Source organism: Triturus cristatus, chromosome 5_1 (assembly GCF_964204655.1).
Source record: "Triturus cristatus chromosome 5_1, aTriCri1.1, whole genome shotgun sequence".
NCBI lineage: Eukaryota > Metazoa > Chordata > Amphibia > Caudata > Salamandridae > Triturus > Triturus cristatus.
In genome coordinates this window covers 940,950,875-940,978,782 of record NC_140587.1, presented here as the reverse complement: position 1 = coordinate 940,978,782, position 27,908 = coordinate 940,950,875, and the positions used below count along the sequence as shown (strand labels likewise).

General features: G+C 47.5%; 1 protein-coding gene across 3 annotated transcripts in view; it reads right to left on the bottom strand.

The window, feature by feature from the left end:
* LAMA1 (laminin subunit alpha 1) overlaps positions 1 to 27,908 on the bottom strand; it is a 692,815-nt gene that overhangs the window by 4,765 nt on the left and 660,142 nt on the right. For all 3 annotated transcript variants that reach the window (XM_085605997.1, XM_085606000.1, XM_085605998.1), the window contains 4 exons: positions 19,638 to 19,796; positions 17,516 to 17,669; positions 16,842 to 16,975; positions 13,299 to 13,521 (listed from right to left, as the gene is read on the bottom strand). In XM_085605997.1, coding sequence (XP_085462123.1) covers positions 13,299 to 13,521; positions 16,842 to 16,975; positions 17,516 to 17,669; positions 19,638 to 19,796 — 670 coding nt within the window. The remainder of the gene's footprint in view (positions 1 to 13,298; positions 13,522 to 16,841; positions 16,976 to 17,515; positions 17,670 to 19,637; positions 19,797 to 27,908) is intronic.

Below are 27,908 nucleotides of genomic sequence, written 5' to 3'. Positions count from 1 at the left end.
CCTGGAATTGTACTATTTCTCTGTTTTTGACGTTTGGTACACAGGGCTATTTTTCAACCAGCGAAACATGTTATTGGGGAAGTACTATATTTTCCTACTCAGATTACATCAGTATTATTTACTGTTGTTTCGTTAGTTTTTTAAAACATATGTTTGATACATATTAAGATATCTATTTTGTTAGTAAAATACATCTTAATTACTTTAAAAATAAACTTTGACAATGTTGTTTCCAATGTTTGAGTTTATTTTCAGGCATTTGTGATTATGTCTCTTATTACAGTAATAACTTTCTATATCTTCAAACATGCAAAGATTCCTTAAGGATACCCCTTCTTTGGCCCACATTGAATAAAGTCATGTCTTTTCGGGGTTTCTCCTCATCCAGTTTACCTAGCGATCACTTCATTCTGGAGGGAGGGGCCTATAAGCAAATCTTCAATTGTGCATGTCTTCCCAAAATATCAGGTCTACAAGGGCCCTAACATAATTCAGTATTCTAATGAATCAGGGATTCATTTACAAGCTCCATGTGCCGCTGGAACATCACTTTTAATGCCACCCCATTAACGCACACTGCAGAGGCATATCTACGAGGCCACATAAAGCCACCCTGCCTGGCTTTTCATGGCCTCGTAGATATGGTGTGAGGTAACTCAGCGCAAGTCGCTGCGTTGACTCACACTGCGATAGGGTTGCGTGCCACAGGCTTTACGGTGGGTGTTCCCATGTAACAACCATGGCATTTGACACATTTCCAGATTTACAACATGTTGTAAACTTGGAAATGCGTCAAAAGCCTACACCTCTCCACAGGTGGTGTAACTGTTGTTTTTGTGAGGGAAGGTGTCCCATCGTGCACAAAAACACCTGATTTTAATGCTGGCACCATGGTGCAAGGGTGCCTGCATTCACGCTACACAGCCATTGGTGTGCCAACGTAGTAAAAGAGGACCGGAATGCACCATATCTCATAGATACGGCACATTCCTGCCCTTTTATTTTTACATACGGCAGCGCATCAGGAAGGCTTACGGCACTGCCCTACTCCAAAAATACATAAATGAGGCCCAGAGAGTTTAAAATAATACAGAGAGTTGTTTCTTAAACAGCAACTTTTTTCAAAGAGAAGCTAAACATAATAAGTGCATTTTTTGAACTAGGAACAAACAACACTTGGGATATTAAATCTGATATGTCACAAAAACCCATTTGATAAGCAAAAGCTGTTCATCAATTTATCCTATGCATTTTATCAATCTCAAAGGTATAAAAGGATTAGTCAGCCTGACTTGAATTTAAATCTCTTTGGACGGACAGTCACTCGGTCCACTTAGCAGGCTAATTGGCCATATAGCTGAGAACTAAATATAGTAATGACATTTTCTTTACATTGTGGTATGGAATTAATGCAATGCACATCTGCCTCTATTGTGTCACTACAACAAACTGTACAGAGTGTCTGCCTGAGGAATAACTAATCACTCATGCTCATCTTGTAACTAAACTACCTCCTTCAAACAAAAACAAAAGAATGAAGCACACCTTCCAACTGTGCGCAACAAAGGTTTGGAACTCCAGCCTGACAATTATCAGAACAAACTTAGAGTTCAAGAAAAATCTCAATGCTCTCCTTTTTCAATATCACCTCTAAAAATGACAAGATGCAAGTCAATCTTTTCAGCCTGTCTCAGCTCAGAAGTCATTTAAACCTATGATATTAATCAAACAGGAGACCTCCTGTCATTTTATATTGATGACTGTGACTCCTTACCTTTCTAACTACAATTATCGTGATTTATTTAGGTCCATTTCGGAATGGTTAGCCCTCTGGGTTACTCTTTTGCTGTCCTTGTATAACTGCTAACTACCAGCTCCATAGTTCAAGTCCCCACGTGATGCCTTCTTAGTCCCCACTGTAGGAAACTGGGTTTTTGTTGCAGTGGTCCCCCACTTTTTGCCTAGTATTTGATACAACTTTGACTGAAGTGCACTGGGTTCCTGCTAACCAGGTCCCCAGGGCCAATGTTCTTTCCCCAAAACAAGACAACTGGCCACTTGATCCCTAAGTGACCAGGTCTTTAGCATCTCTGTAAGTCCCTCATAAATGGTACCTCTTGTACCTAGAGCATAGGTTCTAAAGAGGGACCCTAAGATCTGTAGCATATATTATGCCACTCTAAGGGACCCAACACCAAACTCGTACAGTCTGACACCACAGGCTGCATGACAAGGTGCTCCAAAAAGTGAAAACATGACATGGTACACACTGGCAAGCCAGATTCCCTAACACTGCATGTAAAATTTATAAGCCACCCCTACAGCAGACCTCACAGCCCTAGGGCAGGGGCATTATTTTACATATGAGGACATATCTGCATGAGCAGATATGCCACTGTGCTGGCCAGTTCAATTGCCAAAAGTACAAGTGAACAGGGAAATCATCTTAAGGTATGTACTGGGCACCAGTCAAATGAGCTGCCCAGCTACATAATGGCTTCACTGAAACCTGTGGTGTTTGGTATCAAACACCTCGTGTTAATAAACTCACACTGATCCCAGTGTTGGATTTATTAATACATGGACCTAGATGGTACATAGAGGTACCCCCTGAAACCTACTAGGCCTCTAGTGTTCTGGTAGACTTGTCCTGTCACGCCTGCCACCACAGACGAGTTTCTGAAACTTAGGGATGAGAGCTCTCGCCAGGAACAATATCTGCTCTGGAGAGAGGTGTTATCACCTCCTCCTCTAGGAAAGGGTGTAAATCAGCTTATCAAGGCAGATGGCTTCACAGGCCTCTGCCGCCTTTAATATGCGACTCAAGGCTTCTCCAGACAGGGGAAATGCCACCCCTTTGCCCTGGGGCCATTTGGTACCAAGATAGGCGATAAAATTTGCTATGCAGGAGGCGTGTTACTCTGCCAGGCAGGACACAACTCTAGGGTGACCAGTTTGGAGGGAACATGAAATTAGGAACTCTGCCATCTTGTGTGTGGTGGAATTAGGCTTCCTGGAACAGGGTGATGCCCACTACCCAAAGGAAGTGGTCATCTAGGTGAAGTGGTGACCCCAGGAGTAAGTAGTCCATTGGCTAGTACCCCTCATGCCCCTGATACCAAGACTTCTGATTTCACTGGACAAAAAAGACGGAGTGGACAAAGAAAACTGCTGACCCGAGAACCGAGGAGCACAACAAACTTGTTGCCATCTCTGGCAGCTTGCCCACTGCACCAGAACCTCGTAAAGCAAGTGACTCATCCTGCTGCTGTGCAGACTCCAAGAATCCCAGAGGGTTTCACCAATTGCCAAAGAAGCTCCCTTGGAGTAGAGGAGCTACTCCCCGCAGTTGCAGATAAAAAGGCGCAAGACCCGGTTCACTGACTACCAATGCAGCAGCTGCTCAGGAAGAGGCAGCATTAACAGGGGTTATCGCTACTTTTCCTGCGCTATGCTTCATAGCATGGGGCTTGATGATAGGAGAAATGTCGCTTAGCGACATTTCTCCAGTCATGTCAGGTCAGGAACGCCCACTTTGCATCTCATTAGAGATGCAAAGCTGGGCGTTAAGAATTTGTGCGCTAATGCAAGGTTTCACGTGATAGTGTGACCTTGCTGATTAGGCGATAAAATTATCGTCGTTTTTCTGCCGAAAACGGCCACAAAAGCGGCGATAATTTTCTATCGCCGCCTTGTAGATATGCCCCTTCTTTAGTTTCTCAAAGTCCACACTTAGAAACTTTTCAATGAAAAACAGTCAATGCTATCCTATGGAGGACAATAGTGTTATCGGTTTTGAGGTAAGTATTTGGTAGTGGGAGTTGAGGTTCTGGGGGTAGACTCAGGGGCCCCCGGGTTAAGGATGTACTCTAGTTACACCCTCAGTGGCACTAGGGTGGCCGGGTGCAGAGTGCTGAGGCCCAACGATAGCCAATAGGGGCTAGGGGGCCTCCGGTTGGTGGCTGCTGACGATCAGGCCACAAGGTTGTGCGAGCCAAGCTCCTGGTGTTAGGCTCAGGGCAAAAGGGGATCCTGTTTAGCACAAAAAGTGCACCCGCATCGGTGCAGGGGCGACTGGGTGCAGGGTGCTATTTTGGCATTGGGTGCTCTGTTGTTTTCAATGGGGATTTTTTTATTTTTGGTTTTCAGCTGCAGGCTCGGTCCAGGAAAACTTTCAGGAGGAAACAACAGCTGGGCAGGTAAGTTGGAGGGCTCGGGGACATAGATGCACCTCGGGTTCTGTTCTCCAGGGCGTAGGGCGGCTGGATGCAGGGGTGTCTTTTGAGGTCAGATTTCACCTTACTGGGCCGCTCCCGGTTGGGGGGGTCTCCGTGCAGAGGCTGCAGGCGACGTCGGGAAGGCCTGGAGGGGTCAACCGGCGGTGGACTCGTACTCTGGAGCACTGGGGACCTCGCTGGAACCAGTGGGCCACTCGAACTCGGGCTGTAGGCAACAGCTGCAGTGGTGATTCCAGGCATCAGATTTCTTTTTCCTCAGCAGGCTCGGAGTCTTTCTTTGGGGTTTCTTCTGAACAGAACTGCTGTTCACAGGAGATTCGGTCTTTGTTAAAGGCAGTATGTCCTCCCAGGGGTTCTGGAGGTCGCTGGCTACAGGACAAGACGATTTTTGGCGCAAGATCTCTGGAAACTGCAGACAGGCCATTAGGGCTGGGGCCAAGTCAGTTGTTCTCTGCAGTCTCCTCTGCTGGGCATCTTTTTTCGTCTTTTTTATGTCTCGCCTAGCGTTGCAGCACAAAGTGCTGCTTGCTCGGCTAGAGCTTTTGTGGATGAGGGGTTTTCAGAAAGGGACTCGAAGCCCCACCCCTCATTTCCATTGGCTTGCGTCACCATTTATGCTAAACGGTGGCCTGCCATTGGAAATGAGGGTATTTTGGTTGCCGCCCTTTCGCTTTTTGGTCCGGCCTATCCGGACTGGCTTGTCTGCTTTGCGTCTGTCGCAAAGCACTTTCTTATCTTTATGGGGCCATGTGTTTCTAATTAGTGTGGAGGAGCGCACTGCCCTGACCTCTCAAAGGAAAAAAATCTTGGTTTCGTCAAGATTTATTTCCTTTGCGAGGTCGGGGCAGTGCGCGCCGCCACTCTAATTAGAAAAACATGGCCCCATGAAGACAAGAGATCGATGCTTGTTTTAGAAGTATTCCATGCCAGGTTCGTGCATGTTACTGGTACTCGAGAAATAGAAAGAGGACGACGTGAGAAAAGCGGGCAATGGGGAAGGAAAGCAAAGGGAGCACAACATCCCAGGTTAGTATTCCCATCACCCCACTACCTCAATACCATCCAGTCTTAGCAAAATGATCGCAGAATATCTCTTTCCGCCGCTTTAATCAAGCCCATTTGATAATTCCTACTCTGCTCCCTCTACTCACACAAAGCTGAAGCAGTAATAATACATTCCTAAGCATCTCACTCCCGAAGCCTCCTGTTTCTGTCAGTTGCGTTGCACTCGCTGATAAAACGCTTCAACACCTCATTGGGGGTAGTCTGCTCTATATAATTAGTTGCTGTTACAATACAATACCAGTATTCAAGTTTCGGCTAGCATGGGTAGGCCATGCGCAATACTACAATAAGTGGCAGCGTTACACACTGTGCAAGATGAGAATCACACATTTGTTAACATAACTATAGTACTAGTTGTGACTCATAGCACATGACCGTATGGTATTTCGCGTGGACGATTATGTTTACCGATATTTCATATAAGTATACTGACAACTCAGATTACAATTCTGCACCTTTTTATGCACTGCACCAAATACGGCATTTTGACACAATGCCTGTGGGGCAGTCAATCTAGGCGTGGACCCTTGCAGTATTATGTCGGTACCTGGTGCATGTTCCTGCTTCTTTCCTTGTTTTAAGTCCTTATCTGGGCACTCTGTATACAGAGGGAGTCTGCGACTGCATAACATGGGATACAAAACTTTGGACTACCGCCGGTTTAAAAATGCTTCTGGGGCTCCAACTTTGGAAATCTTAATTTAAACGCAGTGCATACTATCTTTGGATGCATTTGCCATTCCGAGCTAATGTTTTAGGAGGGTTGTACCTGTTTCTGTGTTTAAAAACATTAAAAGTGACTTACATGAAATACTGCAAGCACGTTACGAGGGCGGAGAGGTGTTCATCGAGGACGGCAGATAAGGAATGCAGCCCTGCTGCAGTCAGCAGCCTGGAGTACACTTCAGCGCTCCGGTCACTTGCTGCAGTGCACGCTGCAATGTGGGGTGGTACTCCGCCCTACAATGTTTCCGTGAGGGCCCCACTGACTGCCTAACGTAACCCCACATCATGGCTCTTTCCTGTGCAACTGAATTATGTATGGTGTTTCCAAGAACATTCTGAGAGGAAACTCTAAAACCGTGCCTGCCCCTTTAAGAGACCACCTTAGCTAGCTTCAATCCAGGAAGCGGAACTCCTTTAAAAACGTGGTTAATACTGGGAGGTATTTGCAATTGCACTGGGTGAAAAAGAAAAGGAAGGAAAACAAGTTGGTCTCGGAATTAAAGTTTGGAGGATTCCAACATTTAATTCAGCTGAACATTGGTTCGAGAGCTGCAACCTTAATTAGGATTGTCCTCCCCGGAGAAATACACATATTTACGTTTTTAATACGCTTCAGAAAACCAACAATTAAATAAAGAATAAACGTTAATGCTAATGCTTAAAGCTAACAAACGCTAATGTTTAGCAACGGGGTTTCCATTAATGAAAGTCATTTGTTATGGACTAAAGTCCACTGCAGTTTAAACATTTTGATTATGTTGCTGCCCTCTATAGTGCCAAGAAACTCCGGGATAACAGCGCTTTAAAAACCTACCATGACATTTATGGCATTATATCAGAAACCAGCACAAATCCGTTCAGTACCGTTTAGAGCACAGACAAATGTGTGTCTTGTATCTGTGCATCATACATGTGTGTGGCTGCAGGAGAACAGTGGTGCGCGTGCGCAGGACACACACGTGCTATGTAGGGTGACAACACACAATAACATGTAAATAAGCCACTTTGAGCCCCAGCACGCTTTGATACTGTGAAGCGTTATTAACGTCTTAGGCTGCATTAGTTTGTAACTTGTCACAGCAGGAGGCGCTCTGCAGCCCCTGAGCTCTGCCCTCAATCACCAGGTACTGTCACCATCGGAGCGGTGCCACTTATTCACTCTATTTTTCAAGGGTGGGCAGTGAGTAGGGGCGCAGTACAGTGCCAGAGTGGTCCTCTCATGCCCATAGCCCCAGTTCTTGCCATCATCACTTGTTTAACGCCTTTTCCAGAACTGCAGTGGTTTATACATCCTGGTGCAAGAGAGCCCCTTATGGCAGCTGAGTTTAGCCGCAGAGTCACATGGAGAAGATGTGACCTAACAACCAGAGCTGACAACTTCAGAACTGAGGACCCGGGTTGATTGGAGCTCGGCGTCGGCTCAACATCCTGTGATTCTGGCCAAATCACTTATTCTCTCCCCTGCCTAGCAAAAATGAATGTTCCCTACTGTAGCTTAACTAGTGATCATGTAAAGCGCTCCTCTACTTTCGAGTCGACTTCACACTCTATAAAACTGCAAATGTAGCACCATGAAGCAAAGGCAGGCAGCACTTGTCTTGCCAGCCTTATAGTCGTGCGTTCTTTCCAGTGTGAAGGAGAGAGGCGGGTGCACACACAGCTCATGTGCCCCAACAGCTTTCACTCAGCTGTGCGCCCTTAAAATCACATAAACATATCAAGCACTGACAAACCCAACAGGCGGGGCTTTCTTTGCTTCTTTTTTTTTTAATGCAAGCACATGCCACAAAATAAAATGAAATCAAATGCAGTTGTAGTGTGTGGCACTTGGCTGCCACACACTTGCAATAAAAATGTTTACATTATAAAACATTCACTGAGGCGGCTGCTTTACCAGTGTTTTTTTGTGTTTTGTTTTAAATAGCAAGACCTTCGGTTGCACTGTACATTGTATGATTATTTGAGAAGGAGACAAGAATAAATCAACACCAAACCCTCCAATCACAAGCGCTCTAATCAGAGGGATCTCTGACGTGTCACTTACGCGACTTATTACAGCAGCTTTTAAAAAAAAGCATTTGCAATGCAATCGGTCTCGCATTTACGCAAGTTTAAGCTATTGGCATTGTAAATGACAATGCCTTTTTTTTATGTTTTAGAAAACAAAAATAAAAGGAATTGCTATTTGCAATGTTAGTAGCTCAAACTTGTGTAAATGCGAGACCTATTGCATTGCAAATGCTTGTTCTTTTTAGGTTGCGGGAATCTGCCTTCTTGCTTCAGGGCTGCCCCCTAAACGCTGGTTTTAGGGGACGTTTTAGGGGTCTCGAGGTCAGTAGCCAATGGACTACTGACCTTAGGGTCACTACACCCTTGGTGTGCTTACCCCACGTGGGGGAGTGAGCACAATTCCTAATCCTGATTGTGGAGTGCCTGCCATCTGCAAGATGGCGGGCACTGAAGAGTTGGCTTCCCCTCGCCTCCCCCACCTGAGAGGTGGAGTTGGCAGAGGTGGGCACACCTTCTGAGCTGGCTAGTTTTTCTCGCCTGTCTTCCCGCCGAAAAGGAGGGAAGACAGGAAGGGGGCCTACTCCTGATAGCAGGAGAGGCTGAGGGAAGCATTACAAAGACTGCCAGGCCTTTGAAGCTCCCCTGCCACAGATGGCTCTTCCTGGCCTGGGGGAGTTGTGAACACCTCTGCCCAGGAAAGGCTTTGTTTCTGGTCTCAGGGAACGAAGGCTCCCGCCCTAGGGGTCAAGAAACATGTCTCGTGGTAGCAGGCTGGTGTGTACCAGTCAGGGAACCCACCAGAGGCTGGTCATTTTTCAGGGGGCATCTCTAAGATGCCCTCTGTGTGCATTTTTCATTAAATCCCACACTGGCATCAGTGTGGGTTTAATGTGCTGAGAAGTTTGATACCAAACTTCTCAGTTTTCAGTGTAGCCATTATGGTGCTGTGGAGTTCGTAATGACAAGCTCCCAGCGCCATATACTCTTAATAGCAGCACTGCACTTACAATGTCTAAGAATGGACTTAGACACTGTAGGGGTACAGAGCTCATGCACCTGTACCCTCATCACTGGCATAGGGCACCCAGCTAGAGGGGTGACTGATCTATGCCAGGGCAGTGGGTTGTAGGCATGGCACACAGGGAGGTGTGCCATGTCGACACTTCACTTTGTTCTGCACCAAAACACGCAGCCTGCAAAGGCAGTGTGTGTGTGTAAAGGCACAGGGCCTCTAAGGGTGGCACAATAAGTGCTGCAGCCCTTAGAGGTCTTCCCTGTTCACTGTGCCCTGGGTACCTGTGGGACATTTACCAGGGGCTGACCTGTGACCAGAGATGCCAATTGGGTTAGGTTTCGGGAAAGAACACAGGCCCTGGGAACCTGATTGGCAGAGACCCAGGGCACATCAAGTCAAAGTGCATCAGTTGACTGGCAAAAAGTGTGGGGGGGGTTACTGCAACCGAAACCCACTTTCCTACAAATATATTTTGTTTAGAATATTTTGTTCCTATGTACAGCCTCCTGCCACTTGGTGGGCCTGGTTTGCGCTATACAAAAGTCAATACGCTCCTAATTAACATTTTATAATGTAACCGCTACAGGCAAACCAACTAAAGAATCTTAATGAGCTAGTGATATTTCAGTTACCCGTACACTTTGTCAAGCACTTAGAGTTGAATTGCTGGGAATCTTCAACCCCAAATATCAGGAGGGTGGAACAGTAATGCAGATCAATGTGCTGGCACAGGGAACCCTGCCTATGTGCCTCATGAAAGGTATTTTGAAAAGGAAATAGCGTGTCCACAGACAAATAGAAAGAGAGAAGGAGACATATAGGGGTACTGATGTAACCTTGATACCCAAGGTGCCTCGGAAGTGTATTTTTTTCACTTTTACAAAGGACCAATATCACTACAAGCACCAATGGCACAAGAAACAGAGGATGGCTCCTACAGTCCCAGACAAGCCATGAGTGATGCAAGAGAAACCTCAATTTTCCTTCTCAAGAAGCATTATTTCTCATTCAGAAATTCACCTAGAATGGCATCAGATTGAGCTTTTTTTTCCACTATTTTTAGAAGAAGAACAGATCTGGGCTCACTTTAGTAGTAAGAACATGATGCTGCAAGAAGCAAATGATCTTGATTTCCTCGTTTCTGGAACATTGATGTCCACAACTATTAACAGTTTTAGAAGTGCAATAGGCACTTCCTTTATCAATGTGCAGTCATAGTGTAGGAAGATGGCTCTTGCTATAGCATACCAAAAAGAGGTATACTGTGCAAAGAGTCCAGATATACCTTATAAATGGACAGGGACTTGCTCTAGCAACCCCAAGGTGCTCTCTTGGGGGGTAGTGTGTTCGAGCAGCCTCAGGCTTATCAGAGAGGAGTGTTAGACAGGTACTAAATGATACACATGACTCAATAAGGAGATCCACACTCATCTTTATATATATTAAGGCACCAAGATCATCACGATTAGGTAAGCACGTTTCCAGTTATGAATTTTTACAGTTTTTAAAAGACTACAGTGAAATGTCTGGAGCGGTAATGTTATCCTATGGAAGAAATATATATAGTGCATACAAGTATTTTACAGCGACTTGCAGGGCCCATCTTCTGGATTTCAGGTGAGTATGGGGCAGTGTCCAAAGCAGCACCAACAGGTCACCTCGGCAACAATGGGGCAGTCGAGTACTGAGGTGCAATTCAGCATCAGGTGCCCCGTTGAAGTCAATGGGGATCAGGCTGGAAATAAAGGGGCCAGAGGCTGGGACTGGGGGCCAGTCTGGCTGAACCAACAAGGGGGCTCAGGTCTCAAGATGCTCAGGAATGTGGGAAAACCTTTGGTCCTCTTCTCCTCAGGCCAAAGGAGCTGGGTGCAGAGGTGTCATGAGGCATCAGGTTTTTGTCATCAGAGACACTCACAGTAGAGGAGGCCTGCACAAAGAGGCTGCAGGTGGCGTTGGTGAGTCCACTGTGGGTAAACCCAAGGTGCGATATGTCTCTGGAGGTAAAGGTGACCACACTGGCACTGTTTGCCCACTTCAACTCAGTCTAGGGGGCATGGGTGAAGTGGTATTTCCGGTGTCGGGTTTGCAGCGGTCTGGAGTCCTCTTAGTCTGTTTGAGGTACCTGCAGGATGCAGGGGAGCAGCTCCAATACTACTCAGGAGTTTATTGATCTTGGGTGAAGGATGAGTGAGTCTTCTTTGGTGCAATTGTTGGAGCCGCAGGCATGCCGGCAGGGTTGGTGTCAAGTCAGTAACTGATCCTCTTTTCTTGCTTCTGTGGCTCTTTAGTGTCCTTCTTTTTTCAGGTCAGCAAGATCTGCTTTCTTGGTACCAGTGTCTCCCCTAAATACTAGAATTAGGGGTGTTAGGGGAGTGTGGGGTAGTAACCAATGGGCTAGTTACCCCTGGGGCCACTACGCCCCCTAGATGACGCCTTTCTGTGGAAAGTAGGCATACTCCTGTCCCAAAGTTCCTTATTCAGCCATCATCAAGAAGACAGACTTTTAATTTTCATATCCACATCAGATAGCTCACCTTATGGGCGGAACTAGCTTGAATGTGAACATGCTTCTCTGACTAATAATTTTCATGCCTGTCCAGGTGCCAAATGGGCCCTGGTCGGAAGGGGGGGGGGGGGGGGTGGCATCACCTCTGAGGGAAGCCAGATTTGTGAAACCAAGGTGGTGAGCTCTTTGGAATGCACATTTATGGGTCATCCTGCTGGAGGAGGTGTAAAACACCCTCTGCTGGAGCAAGCTTTGTTCCTGACCTCGTGAGAGTCTGGGCTCTCACCCCTAGGGTCAGAATCTCGTCTGTGGCGGCAGGCTGGCCAGGACCAGTCAGCCAGCACACTAGTAGTTGGTAGGTTTTCAAGGGGCACCTCTAAGGTGCCCTCTGGGTGCACATATTAATCCATCACTGGAATCAGTGTGGGTTTATTAATGCAATATGTTTTATACCAAATATCTTTGGTTTCAGTGAAGCCATCATGTATCTGGGGAACTCATTTTTACAAGTGTCCAGCACATGTGCTTAAATGGCTTCCCTGCAAAAGACACACAATTGATGGGCGGAATGCAGAACCAATCAAAACATTCACGCCCAGTCAAGACATCTGGGTTAAATCCATCATTCTTTTGCTCACCATGCCACCCCAGTTTAGACCTGGCCATTTGCAAATAAGTCTTGGCCCTGTGCCTCATGGGAACAGTCCAGCCCAAACTGCCAAGCCAGTTCCTCCCTGGACCAGAAACAAGCATCCTAGGAAAGGTTTCGGGGTTTCACCCCACTTCAGCCAGGATAGCTTGAATCCAGGGGCACAGTGAGCCCGGGACCCACGGTCACTTGTACTGGCAGTAATTGAACTGGTCAGTACAGGGGCATATCTTCTCATGCAGATATGTCAACACATGTAGTATAGTGCACCCTGCCTTCAAGATATACGGCCTGCTGTTTGGGTGACCTACATATACTGTATGCATTGCCTGCAGGCATGGCATACTGTTATGTGTGCCATCTCGTGTTTTCACCTTTGTCTGCACCAAAACACGCAGCCTGTAAAGGCAGTCTGCATGAGTTAGGTGATGGGTGCCTTAGGGCGGACCAATACAATGCTGCAGCCCTTAGGGACCCTCTTTAGCTCCCAGGTCCTAGGTACCTGGGTACCATTTACTAAGGACTTACAGTGGAGCCAAATGTATTGCCAATTGAGGGAACAATCGTACAGTTTTAGAGAAAGAGATCTGGACCTGGATAGCATTACCCAGTGCACTTTCTGTCAAAAAGGCATCACAGTCGGAGTGACCATGTCAAAAAGTGGCACTTTCCTACACATAGCACTATGGGTCTGAAACTTAGTAATTAGGCCTACCCCAAAATCATTGTATGCTGTGTTCATTCGATTTTGTGAAAAGCATGCACAAGACTTTTCTGCAATGCTTTAATTTACAAAAAGTACTGGCACTCAAAGTTGTGGCATACATGAGACATATATAGCCAGGACTATGAGTCTTCCAGTCATAGGAATGACACTAGGATTGGCCAAAGACTACCGGAGCCTCATGACAGTTTATTGGAATACTGTTTCAGTAATTTGCTATTGAAGGTCTTGACTTAGCATAATAGTAACTCAGGCATAGGAATTTGTGTAACACATAAAGCTGAATTTCTATTTCAGTTACCACTTTTGCTTTTACAAGAGCTACTGATTTGTCAATTCCTGCTAGAAAACAGTGGGATACATACCAGGATAGCCTCCAACATAAATCGGATTGTTTGTATCTGCTGAGGTAGACTGCGTATGGGGATTCTCCGACTTCACTAAGTTACCATCAACAATGATTATGTTGTGGTGTTTGCTCTTGTTTGCTTGAAGTTTGTGCCATTTTCCATCACACAAGGCGCTGGTTTGCTTTGGTTCATATGTAGTTGTTATTCTGCCTGCTCCGTTGTTTACATGGAACAAAACCTACATAGACATTGAAAAACAAAAACAAATTAGCAAGTGCAAGATTATGCCACTCTAATAAGAATAATACTCTGGGAAAAAATAACTGATAAATATTTCTGTAACATTATCATGTGAGCGTAAAATTGTAAGGCCCCTCATTAGAGACTGCCTTTTAATTTCATTGTGATTTGAGGAATTACAAGTTGTGCGTTTTCATTATGTTGGTTACCATCACACGGCACACGTAATTCTTGTCTCGAAAGCAAATTGAGATTCCTACCAAATCAAGAATTCAGAGGGATGCAGGAAGAAGAATGTTGTATGCAACAATTGGTTTGCAAACTGAGGAGCTTCGGATTCAAGCACCTTGCACACTGCTGCCGTTTAGTGTTCTGCGTGCAGGAATCCCACTGCAATATTCATGTGAGACCTGTGATAGTGGCCAATTCCCTTTCCTTTTAGCTATGTGCATTTTGGAAGGAGAGAGTGCACAAAATAATAAAAATGGCATGTATGGGGCAAAGCAGGAGCCCCTGTTATTCACCATTGTTACATCATTTAATCCCTTTGAAAGTTTACCACACAAAGATGGGAAAAAAACAATCCTCACAATGTCACTCTCTCTCAGGGAAAATTTCGTGACAGCTTGGTAGATTCTTAAAGAGTGTTTAAGAGCATTTTTTTTTTAAATGGATATATATTTTATTTGATAGGGTCTTGAATGGGTCTCCTGCTCTCACTAGGTTGTCGGGTCTATTTATGAGTTTTTCAGCCCACTTGCAAGTGACAACACTGTTGTACAAGAGGCGGTCAAGTACCGGCCTTATTAGTGCTAGCAAGCCATGAAATTATAATGGCTATGAAAGAAGACTATTGTGCTCTGTGGCACCTTTACTGCTTTTGAATGAAAGAAAATGTTACTCACTCTTTTGTGCAAAAGTTGAACTCAGCCTTTAGACCTTTTCTTTAGACAAGTGTACTCACACCAGTTGAAATGTAGCAATCCAATCCTGCAGTGTCAACTCTTAAGAAGGATTCCTCGAGCAGTCACCACCAATTGCAAGCAGTTAATATAAATGGACATTACATGGGCTTTTCTAAGCGCCATGTAGGAGTAAATGGTTATTGGGCAGTAACCTGTTTCACCACCATTATCCAAAGGTATGAAATAATATTTCCCTCCAACTGTAGGTACATCATTTGGGGATGTGAAACTGTGCAAGTACCAAAGAGAAGCAGTCAGTGTAGGACTTCTTGAGAAGTGGCATAACACCAAATGGTCAACAATGACACACGTTAAAAAAAAAATTAGAGAAGAAAACAGAGACAGTTCTGGGCGGCAAAGTAAAGTGCACCATGTGAATACAGAAAGATTCACACTTCAAAACCTCAGATGCAGTACGACACACTAAATAATGCAACCAAAAGCAAGCACTTTCTATTCAGAGTTTTAACTTAAAAAAAGAGAGGACATTTATTTACAGGTGTGAAATCGAACTATTAAAACCGGATTCTAAAAACAAGAGCACAGGATGCTAGTACCCTTTAAGCTAAGACAGCCCAGAGTGTGGATAGTCTCTAGAATATTCTAAACCCAAAAGGGCAGATTTACAAGCCCCTTGTGTGACTTTTGCGCCGCTGTTGCGTCACTTTTGTGACGCAGCCGTGGCGTAAATGTTGCGACCCATTTACAACGCGACGCATCTAGGGAGATGAGTCACGTTGTAAAGCCCTGCCTCACTTTATACCTGCATTCGGTATAATAGATGCAGGGTGGGCGTTCCCACATAAAAAGCCATGTAGAACAAATGCAGTAAAATCTACAAGATTTCACTGCGTCACTGTATGCCTTCACTGCGTCATAATTCCTACCCCTGCTCAGAGCAGGCGTGAGGAATGACGCAGGGCTTTTTGAATGGGACTCACCCATCTGTTGTGGCGCATTGCTGGAGCTGCGTCACTTTCATCAGCAACTCCAGAAATGCGTCACTTATGCGCCAACAGATGTGTCAAATTATCTGACGCATCTGTTAATCCTTGCGCCATGGAGCACTGTATTGTAAATACAGTGCATCCATAGTGACGCAAGGACATTCGGTGCTGACGTAAGGAAACTGACGCATCTATGCAGATGCGTCAGTTCCTTGTAAATCTGCCCCAAAGAGTGCATTGCTCCTTACAACAGCTTTCTCCAATTGAATGTAATAGAGTATACTCCTCGTCCTAAGAGCAACTCAGCTTCTACAACAAAAAATTGACAATACATATGTATTTTCAATCGACTTAAGTTTGTTGGTGATTTTTGGGAAAAACTGTCCCAAATTATGACTAGTATGAGGTAGCGCCTTATGCTGAAGATCAGTTGCAGTCATACTCAGAGAATAACCCAGTGGTAGAAATAAACAATATAAAGATGGTTCCAACACGTTGGGCATGCCGAAAATCAAATCTCAAAGGTTTTCGAAACAAAAGGCCAGATGTACGTCCCTTTTTCAGTAGTCGGAAACAGGAAATCAGCCCGTTTGCGACCGCTAAAAAGGGTTGTGGTATGTACAAACCCTATTTTGCGAGCAGGTAACCTATTGCCGACTTGCAAAATAGGGTTTGCGAGTTGCTGTTAGGGAGGGGTATGCTAAGGGCGTTCCCTCCTAATAACGAGTTGCACTGGTATGTACGATTGTTTTGCGACCACAAATGCGGCGGCAAAACAATCACAGTTATCAAATGTTTCAAGTAGTTGGTAAGCCAGTTGCAAACCCCTTAGTGAATGTATGCGAAAATATTTTTTAAGACCAGGCAGTGGTCCCATGGATCACTGCCTGCTCTTAGAAAATTAAAAGAAAACTTTTCATTTTTGTCTTTTAAACACATCCCGTTTTCTTTTAAGAGAAACAGAATGCACTTGAAACACAAAAAGTTGCTGTGCTTAAAAAGCAAACACAGACATGGTGGCCTGCTGTCCCCAGCAGGCCACCATCCATGTGATATGTGAGATTCCTATGGGGTCGCAGATTGCGACTACCTCGTTATTATTAATGAGGGAGGTCTTTAGCAACCCCATTCCATTTTGCGAGTTGCAAATTGCGAATCTCAAAACATTGCAATTTGCGACCCGCAAAATGGAATGGTCATACATCTGGCCCAAAATGATTTGCCCTTTTAAGAAAATAACGTGGCTTTGTTATGGTCCAACCCTGTTCTTTATCATAATTACCATATAAGCTAGTGCCCAAATCAAGTATTTAACATCGTTTGGCTGCAAACATTTCCTTGACACACATGCAATTTCACTCATCTTTTTCTTAAAACTCCTGTTTTGTAACGTATACAACACTAACCTTGCCATTGACAATTTCAATTCCCACAGCATCAACTTTAGCACTGCTGATTCCAACGAGGACTCCATTCAAGGCCGTTGTGCGGAACTCTAAAGAGATGTTTACATCCGATCGCACTTTGTAACCGTCTTTAGCTGAGTATAATTGAAAAAACATTGTATATGTAACTCACATTATGTACCCTATTGATTTTTTTTAAACAGAAATATGTAGCTATGCCTCCTAATATCTCTTACTTTTTATGCGTTACATATGGAGGGTTGTAAAATGCCTACCGTATTTACGATTTCACTATTTTACACAGATCAGCTAAAATGACGTATGCTGACCTTTCACCTGATCCAAACTTTATAAAATCAGCTCAAATGTAAAACATGGGTTGCTACGCCTTCAAGCTCAAAACAGCTTGTTTGTAGAGTTTTTCATTATCTAAATCTAGCCACAAAATACCTATCTAGCATCAGCCTTTAATTTATAGTCTAAAACAGAATCTACCTGATAGGATTATTTGTAATGAATACAATTATTTCCAAATAAACATAGTACACAATTGTGCATGCACCCCAAAGGCAACTCTATCAAAAGCACAACAAAGCAATAGCTCCCCCCTAAATCAAATTCAGGGATAAACCGATCATGAGGTATCACTTGTACCATTAACAATAAATATTTACCCAGGGCAGCATGTCCACTTCCGTCAAAGAAAGTGCCTTCTTGCACTGTCACGTAACATTTATCCACAAAGGCCTTTGAAAGTGGGGTTTGTATATCCAACAGCTTGGAGTTAATTGTCACATTGCCAATGCAGGAAACCATGCTGTTTGAGACCTAGAAAGTGAACACAGAACCATCAATGCACATGATAATAACTAACCCTGCAACAATGATCTGGAGAGCAACAAACTGCAGGGAAAATTCCAAAACAGACCTTCTCTGAAACAAGATTCTGAAGAAGGTACTTATGAAATAATGTTTCTGACGGAAACCTTTCCTCTGGTAGTATCGATGAGTGCCAGAAGGGTTTGAGGTCCTACCAATGAATGGGTGGGAGTCAACAAAAAGCACACACACAAAGCCGGTCATATTGAGGTTGTCAGATCATTTGCAGTCAAAACAAGGTCAGGCTATTGCATTATTGTAGCAGCTCATCATATTCCCTTAAATGAGTCATAAAGCTGAAATAATATATTAATCGTTTATCTGCATTTTTTTCCACATCCAAATTTAGGTTTAATGAGTGCACGATTGATTTTTGCCGGTGCGAACCGAAACGGATTTCTTATGATGAAAGGTAGTATAACCATACTTGTGATGCAATAACACCACTTACCTTTAAGGCCCTGACTAGATGCCAAACTAACTGTTTCAGGTTTTGGAGCAACGACTATCTTAACTGAACTAGCTGCAAAAAAAAAACATCTTGATGCATTAGGTTAGCATTTACTGTTTCACCAGGAGACAGTGCACTTAATCTTGAATGTCCTTCAATCATTAGTTTTTCCAGTGCTCAATTTGAGCCAGTGGCTTCCAGTGCTTGGCACCGTCACTTAATCATCAACACCGGTGTTTTAGTGCGAACTCGACCCAAAGGTATTGGAGCGCTTTGCATGAGCACCAGTTAAGGAAACATTTGTTTTTTGTAGACAGGGAAGATTAAGTGATTTGCTCAAAATCACAGGATGTTGAGCCTACGTCATGACTCAACCTGGTTCCCCAGCTTCAAAGTTGGCAACTTTGTCCATTATGCCACATCCTCTCCCCACTTGTAGCGTTTCATGGTTAGAAGTTAGCTCTGTTATGGGTGGTACTAATAGGAGCAATGGGCTGGTGCAATCTGCCTCCTGATGACAGCCCTGGTGCTTATTTTTTCGCAAATTAACCACTGGTTATTTACCACATCCACTTGCCACATATTACCTTGACGTAGTCTGCACTCAATAACTGGGATGTTGCAGCACTGGAAAGAAGGAAGCCTCAATTGGGTGGGGGTGATGGATTATTCCTGAATCCATAATCGTCCTATCGTCCTATGTGTTGCTACATTCTGGTCAAGATCAAATTAAAAGGCAGACCCATGTTCTGACTACCCCATCCATCTCATTTCATGGATGTCTATATAAAGATGAGCTTCACATGCGACGACTCGTTTTCCCACTAAATGCAGCGAATTTAAATATTTCATGGATCTCATGTTTTATTGTTCACTATTCTATGTCATATGTTTGTGAAAGACTGTGTTTCTGATTTAAAAAATATAAAGAAAGTCATCAACTCTCAGAAAAAACATCACTATTAATTTTAGAGAAACTAGCATTTAATAAATTACACTTCATAGCAATTTCTTAAATTCTTGATAAAATACTACATGTTCTCTGCAGTTTTCTCTGTTAAGTGTATTTATGATTTATGCAATGTAAACGCATATGGTAATCAAGCTACCAGGAAAAAAACAAATGTTAGCAAATTTGATAACAAAGTGTGTTGTGTTTTTTTTAGCCAATCACAAATCAGCTATTCCTTCAGTGAGTCTGGGCAAATCAATTCTTTGTGATGAATGCCTCTGTGAAAGGGTCCATTAAAAATCTATATTTAAAATAAAAAAAGATAAACTTCCTTTGCAGCGATACCTCAATTGTTACTACTTTGGAGTAGAAGTGATTGATCAATACTGTGTGACCTCATTAAAATAGCAGATTATGCATTACTGCAGTTATTGGCAAATTCGGTATAGCTCTCCCCATCATCAGAAATATACATTATGAACTTTGCATCTAAATTTTCCCAAAGCCCACTTACAATTCCTAACTTCTTGATGGTGTAGTTCGATGGCAGACCTCCAAGGAAAAGCTTTCCTTCTACATCCAGGGTGTTGCCGTCGCCAATGGCATTGACTGCAGTTGATTCTTGTGTGTCAACTGTGACTGACCCTTTCCTTTTCACATATTCAGTCTTGACCTAGATGAAATAAGAAAAGCTTATTCATAACTATGCAGCAAGAGAGGTAGGAAACACAGACTACCTTGAAACCACCCCTATATAACACATTGTCACTATGAGGCAGCCTTTACAAAAGTGTTTACTTACTGTCATTACAGTTTATTTAATTTCTACATTACATTTATGTTCTCATAAGCGATCTCCCTCTCCCGCATATGAAAGCACCAATGGTCAGACAACAAACATATCTCACCCTCGTAACAACAGGCACATAAACCAAACACACGTACATACAAATACAGATACAGACAACACACATGCAGGCAAACATGGATGGTGCATAGATAAACAAAGGGGCAGATAGGTGTATGATAAAGAACTCATGGATGCTTAACTCATGCTCAGTACTTTTTGTAATTATTTCACATATATTTATATATTGATGTTGTGTCCTGTGTAATTCAAAGGAGCCAAACTGCTCTTGAAAAAATCACAGCTTATTAGCTCCTTTACTACAATGATTAAAAGTACAGTATATTTTGGATGCAACAGATTAAAGTGGAAGAGAGGCGGTGTAAATAATATGCAATCAACAAAAAGCAAGCAGAACAAGAAGGAACTACATTTCTGACTTAGATGGGCTAGATGGAGTGAGTGCGTAGTCAGCCAGTAGCGTCAAAAGAAAGAAAGTAAAGACTAGCATTAAAATAAGAGTAAGAAGTGGAACTAAAGTTCAAAAGAGGAAATAATGCAGATGTAAAGTGTTGCCTAAATAAGTGAATAAGGACAGAACCCAAACAAGCATAAAAAAAAAGCAGAAACAAGATGACTTGCTGACATTATTTTGAACAGGCACATAGAGAGACAAAAAATAAGGTATCAAAGATTGGTGAGTACTCTACATAGATGTAGCAGAGCAGGCAGACAAGAAATAATGCATGTGAGAGGATAGGTGGCATGCAAGTAGACAAAGGGCAGACCACAGAGAGGAACACCAAACTGAAGTAGAAAAGACTTTCAAAACAGTTCTGTTGGATATATCGACTTAGTATGGCCGAATGGATAATAAAAATACAAGAGAGGACAAAAAAAGAAACTTCAATGTAAACTGAGAAAGTGGAGCAAAGAATAAAGTGAGTCACTGTGTCAAAGGCAACAGAAAGGTGAAGAGGAATATGAAGAGAGTGTGGTTCTGACTTGTGAGCAGGTGTTAAAGTGTTAGCGGCTGACAGATTAGAAGTTTCTTCTCACTGAGTAGAATAAAAGCCAGGCTGAAAATTACAGCTAGAATCAAGATTAAAGACTAAAGGCCCCAGTCATTTGGAGAGCAAAGATCGGCACGTGATTGGTTGAAAAGAGAAGAAAGGTCAAGAGCGTAATATAAGAATGAAAAGAATGTTAGAATGCTTGAAAGAAATGGGAATGGATAGGTAGGAGAGATCAAGTTTGGAGAGTCAGACAAGGTAGAATGGCAAGTAAAGATAAACAGGAAAAATACGGGAAGGGGGAATGGCCTCAGAAGTAGTGACAGTCAAATTAACCCTGATAAGCCAAAGATGGAATTCACAGTCAGAAATAGAAGTGGATGAGGATAAAGTGGAATGCATAGGTGAAAGCACAAGGGTGAGAAGGGGAACTGTTGGACCCGGCCTCGCAGAACGGCCCTCCGTGCACCCGCACCACCGAAACCTGGTACCTGCCGCCCCAACCACCCGGCCCAGCCGGTCCCTCCTACCAGAACACCCGCACCCGGCCCGGACATCCCCGTCCATGGCCTCCCTCCTTTCGGCCACCCCGGGCCCGCATGCCCACTTCATGCGTCAAGATGGCCGCCCGGCCCCAGCGCGACCCTGGCTTAGAGGCGCCACTCCGGCTGGAGGACATGACACTTCCCGGGGGATGAGAGAGGGAGGAGCAGTTTCTATCGCACCTCTGGACTCCCCTGGGACGATGGGTTTCGATCGGCCCTCCGGCCTCCCTGAGAGCTGGCTCCACGCCTGCTGGGTGTCTGGGACTCCTCCCGGCCCGGCCCTGAACGAGATCAAAAGACAATAGCAGGAAACCCCGACAAGCGACCCCCAGGTGACAAGACCCCTGCCTCCACCGACCCCGGACATCAAAGAGGGGTCGACCTATAACAAGGGGTGCTCCGGGCCGGTCCGGCAGATTCGACGCTGGAACAACGTAAGCCTGCTGAGTGACTCGCGGCTCCTGAAAGATCGTAACATCTCCGAACTTGCGCCTAGCCTGCTGAGTGACTCGCGGCTCCTGAAAGATCGTAACATCTCTGAACTTGCGCCTAGCCTGCTGAGTGACTCGCGGCTCCTGAAAGATCGTAACATCTCTGAACTTGCGCCTAGCCTGCTGAGTGACTCGCGGCTCCCGAAAGATCGTAACATCTCTGAACTTGCGCCTAGCCTGCTGAGTGACTCGCGGCTCCTGAAAGATCGTAACATCTCTGAACTTGCGCCTAGCCTGCTGAGTGACTCGCGGCTCCTGAAAGATCGTAACATCTCTGAACTTGCGCCTAGCCTGCTGAGTGACTCGCGGCTCCCGAAAGATCGTAACATCTCTGAACTTGCGCCTAGCCTGCTGAGTGACTCGCGGCTCCTGAAAGATCGTAACATCTCTGAACTTGCGCCTAGCCTGCTGAGTGACTCGCGGCTCCTGAAAGATCGTAACATCTCTGAACTTGCGCCTAAGCCTGCTGAGTGACTCGCGGCTCCTGGAAGATCGTAACATCTCCGAACCTGTACCTGAGCCCGCTGAGTGACTCGCGGCTCCCCCAGATTCTCACGGCCCCGCCGGACCCCGACTACGACCCCGTATCCCCCGGCTCGAGGATTGTGAGCTGTGCGCCGGATACGTCCCTGCTTGAACTTTTGCCAAAGACTGTCCCGCTACCCCCCTACCTTTCCGAGACTCTTGAACCCGTGCACACCGTGTACATATTTACCGTGATAGCCTACTTGATAAAGATTGTTTCTGAGAATAACCGGTGTGATTACTCTGTGTCGTGTGGCGCCAGAAGTACGATCCTAGCTGCGAGATTCCTCCCCCTGGGGAGTCTCCCGCCAGTGCCCGGCTACGATACTTTGAGGGTGGGTCTCAGGGTAGTCAGGACCCCCTTTCCGGGCTCCTCTGAGGTCGCCGTCTAACATTGGTGGCAAGCGACGGGATTCGGGCCCATCACCTAGAGATCGTACCGTGAACAACGGACGCACCACCGACAAGGATGGCAGAAGGAAGCGCCATGAGCCCCGCAGAAACCAACGCCAACAGGGTGTTCCAGGTGGAGCATCTAGAAGAATATACACACAAGGAGCTGAAGCAGTTTTGCAAAGAACTTAAAATCGCTACCACTGGTCTCAACACGAAGGAAGATTTGCAGAAAGCACTGAAAACTTGGGTGGAGACCGGGGCCTCCCGCCCGGAAGGCACGGGGGAGCGCCCCGACGAAACCGAACCTCCCCAAAGTGAAAGCAGCAGCAATCAGGTGCGAGGAGGCGTACCAGACGGGGGCTTCTCCCCAGAAGAACTCGCGGACAGAGAGCGAAGCCGCAATCATGAACTAGAGCTGGCCAAACTCAAAATTGAGGGCGAGCTGAAGTTAGCGGAAAAAAAACTAGCGGTAGAACAAATGCGTGTACAAGGCGAACTGGAGGAGAAAAAGCTCCAACGGGAGCACGAAGGAAGGAAGCTCCAGCTGGAGCACGAACGCAGCTTAAAGGAACTCGAGCTCAAGGCCCGAAACGAGGAAGGGAGGCCCCCAAGTAACCGAGAGACGGTCTCCCCAGCGGAACAGAAGGTCCACATCCCGAAGGATGTGGTCAAGGAATATTATAAAAACGATGACATTCAGCAATGGTTTCGGGCCTACGAGGTCGCCATGACCTCCCATCGGATCCCGGAGAAGGACTGGGGGGCGGGGTTGTGGGGGCGGTTTCTGAGCGAAGGAAGGGACACCCTGCTCGACCTACCCCTCTCCCTGCAGACCTCCTACAGCCACATGAAAGAGGCTCTACTCACAAGATACGGCCTCACCCCAGAAATGTACCGTCAGCGGTTCCGGGACTGCAGGAAGATCCCGGGCACCACATGGGTGGAATATGTAAACTTTTTCAGTCGGGCCTTCGATGGGTGGACCAAGGGCAGCAAGGTCACCACCCTGGCCGAACTCACTGATCTCATGTTGTGGGAACATCTAGCTGCGAACTGCTTCGTAGAACTACGTCAGCATCTGCTGGACAGTAAGCTCACAGATCCCCGGAAGCTGGCTGTGGAGGCCGACCGCTGGACCAACACCCGGGTCTCCCGGGGCATGGTAGGAGAGTACCCCCGAACCAGTCAGGGACCACCCCGCCAGAGAGGAGGAGGGAACCAGGGAGGGCCGAGAGAGTCCCAGCCTAGCCCCCCGAAGACACCACCTCCACCTTTCCCGGCGCCCCCTCCACCAGTAACCGGGCCCCCTGGGAAACGGGGACACCGGGTGACCGTCACATGTTTTCGCTGCCAGAAACCCGGGCACTACGCCAATGACCCAGAGTGCCCCATGGCCCCCCAAGTCCCCCCGACGAGACAGATAGCCAGCGTAGCCCTGGGGGAGGGGGTAGAGGAAGCCGAAGAGTGGGAACCCGCAGCAATGGCCCTAGTATCCCTGGGAGATAGGGAGATGATCCCTGGTAGCCTCCTCCCCTCCAACACCCAGAAGTATGGGCAGCTTGTCAAAATCAATGGCCACCAAGTAGAGGCCCTGCGAGACACCGGGGCCAGTATCACCGGTGTCCTCAGGCACCTAGTCCCCGAAGAGCAGATCCTCCCCAACGTCTTTTGCCCTGTGATATCCGCAGACAATAGAGAGAGCATGTGCCAGGTAGCCCTGGTGCCATTTGAGTGGGGAGGGGTGATAGGCAAACTCAAGGTGGCCGTAAGAACCTCCCAGCCGGTCGACTGCCTTTTAGGGAACGACCTAGAGAGTTCCCCATGGAAGCACGTAGAGCGTAAGGCCCACCTGGGAATGATGGGACTCCCCGAGTGGGTGTGCGCCACCACCCGATCTATGTCCGCCCGACTCACTCCCCAGAGGGAGGTCGAGAGCACCCCGATCGAAGAGATCAGAACAGTCCCCGCCGAGGGTCCTTCCGTCCCCCCATCAGAAGGGTCCGTCGCTAGCGATGAACCCACACCATCCGACCCGGACCCAGTCCCTGAGTTAGGCGATCTACCCGAGTTGGCCCAATGGCGCCACGAGGGCGGACCCACTCGGGAGGAGTTTTGCAGGGAGCAAGCCACTTGTCCGTCCCTGGTCGGGCTGCGGCGCCAAGCCGAGGGCCAAGCCGCAGGTGACCAGACCGGGACGCACCGAATCTATTGGGAGAATAGCATCCTGTACAGTGAGCAGAAGTCGGTGGAGCTGGGATCGGGACGGGTACTGGTGGTACCCCTCCGCTTCCGAGGTTTCCTCCTGGGTTTAGCCCACGACGTCCCCCTCGCCGGTCACCTGGGACAGGACAAGACGTACAACCGTCTTGTGACCCATTTTTACTGGCCTAAGATGAGAGCAGCGGTAGAGGCCCATTGCAAGTCCTGCCCCACGTGCCAGGCTAGTGGAAAGAGTGGAGGGAAACTCCAGGCTCCCCTCCAACCCTTCCCGGTCGTCAGTACCCCCTTCGAACGAGTCGGGATCGACATCGTGGGACCACTGGACCCCCCCACCTCCCAAGGCCACCGTTTCATCTTGGTCCTAGTGGACCACGCCACCCGCTACCCAGAGGCTATCCCCCTGCGCACCATTACGGCCCCTGTGGTGGGCCGGGCCCTGATGGGGATCTTTTCCAGGGTGGGGTTTCCCCGCGAGGTCGTGAGCGATCGCGGCACTAATTTTATCTCAAAGTATATGACGTCCCTGTGGCAACAATGTGGGGTGTCCTATAAGTTCACCACCCCGTACCATCCCCAAGGGAACGGCCTAGTAGAAAGATTTAATAGGACCTTGAAAGGGATGATCGCTGGCCTAGACGAACCCCTCCGGCGGAAGTGGGACGTCCTGCTCCCTTGCCTATTGTTCGCGTATAGAGAGGTCCCCCAGAAGTCCCTAGGATTCAGTCCGTTTGAGTTACTCTATGGGCACCCCGTCCGAGGTCCCCTCAGTTTGGTAAAGGAAGAGTGGGAGGCGGCACCCCAGACCACCCCCCGAGATGTGTTCCAATACGTCTTGGCCCTCCGGAACCAGACCAGGAAGTTCCGAGAACTGGCCGAGGCCAACCTGGAGGCGAGTCAAGAAGAGATGAAACGCTGGTACGACCAGAATGCCACTCTGGTTGAGTTCCAGCCGGGCCAGCAGGTGTGGGTCATGGCCCCCGTGAAGCCTGGCGCCCTCCAGGACCGATGGACTGGGCCGTACAAGGTGGTGGAGCGAAAGAGTCCAGTTACGTACTTGGTGGACGTCCAGTCGCCCCGGGACCCCCTCCGGGTCCTGCATGTGAACCGACTCAAGCCTCACTTCGTGCGGACAGAACTGAGCCTCCTGCTGGCCACCGATGACGGGGCCGAAGATGAGTCGGATCCCCTCCCGGACCTCCTGTGTGTCAAGGAGCAGGATGGCTCCGTGGAGGAAGTGAACCTTTCCCCAGCCCTCACGGCCCAACAACAAGCGGACTGCCGCCAGCTCCTAAGACAATTTGCCGACCTCTTCTCTCTGACCCCCCGGGTCACCAACTGGTGTGTTCATGACGTGGACACCGGGGACAGCCCGCCGGTGAGACACCGAGCCTACCGGGTTCCTGACCGGGTCCGGGCCTGCATTCAAGATGAGGTCTCGAAGATGCTGACCCTGGGGGTGATTGAGCCCTCTGACAGTCCCTGGGCCAGCCCCGTGGTCCTGGTCCCGAAGGCAGCGGCCCCCGGTGTCGCCCCCGAGCTCCGATTCTGCGTGGATTACCGGGGGCTCAATGACGTTACCCGAGCCGATGCCCACCCCATTCCACGAGCCGACGAACTCATTGACCGACTAGGGGCAGCTCGGTTCCTCAGCACATTCGACCTCACCTGCGGATACTGGCAGATTGCGCTCACCGAAGGAGCCAAGGAGCGGTCCGCTTTCTCCACCCCCGACGGGCACTACCGCTTCCGCGTGATGCCCTTCGGGATGAAAAATGCCCCGGCCACTTTCCAGCGACTGGTGAATAGGGTCCTGGCCGGGTTGGAACAGTTCAGCGCGGCATATCTAGACGATATCGCCGTCTTCAGTTCGGAGTGGAGTGAGCATCTCCAGCACCTCCGGAGGGTGCTAACCGCCCTGCGCCAGGCAGGCCTCACAGTAAAAGCTAGCAAGTGCCAGATCGGGCAAGGCTCCGTAGTCTACCTGGGGCACCGGGTCGGGAGCGGCCAGGTAGCCCCTCTACAACCAAAGATCGACGCCATCCTGGCCTGGGAACCACCCATCACCCAGACGGAGGTCCGAGCCTTCCTGGGACTCACAGGATACTACCGACGCTTCATTCGGGGATATGGCAGCCTGGTCGGCCCTCTCACCGAACTCACATCTAAAAAACAGCCAAAGAAGGTGCAGTGGACGGCTGCCTGCCAAGAGGCTTTCGATGCTCTAAAAAAGGCCATGTGCACTGCTCCCGTCCTCCAGGCTCCCGACTATGCCAAGGAGTTCCTAGTCCAGACCGATGCCTCCGAACATGGCATTGGGGCCGTCCTGTCCCAAGTGAATGACCAAGGCCTAGACCAGCCCGTCGCCTTCCTCAGTCGGCGGCTGCTGCCCCGAGAGCAGAGGTGGAGCACCATAGAGCGCGAAGCCTTTGCCGTGGTCTGGGCACTCAAGAAGCTACGACCCTACCTGTTCGGCACGCATTTCAGAGTCCAAACTGACCATCGGCCCTTGCGGTGGCTCATGCAGATGCGAGGAGAAAACCCCAAGCTACTGCGGTGGTCAATCTCCCTCCAGGGGATGGATTTCACCGTAGAACACCGCCCTGGCACGGACCACGCCAACGCTGACGGCCTCTCCCGGTTCTTCCGCCTCAGCGAAGAGAACCCCCCAAGATGATGGGCAGTTCTCTCCGGCTTTCAGCTGGGGGGGACGCGTGTTGGACCCGGCCTCGCAGAACGGCCCTCCGTGCA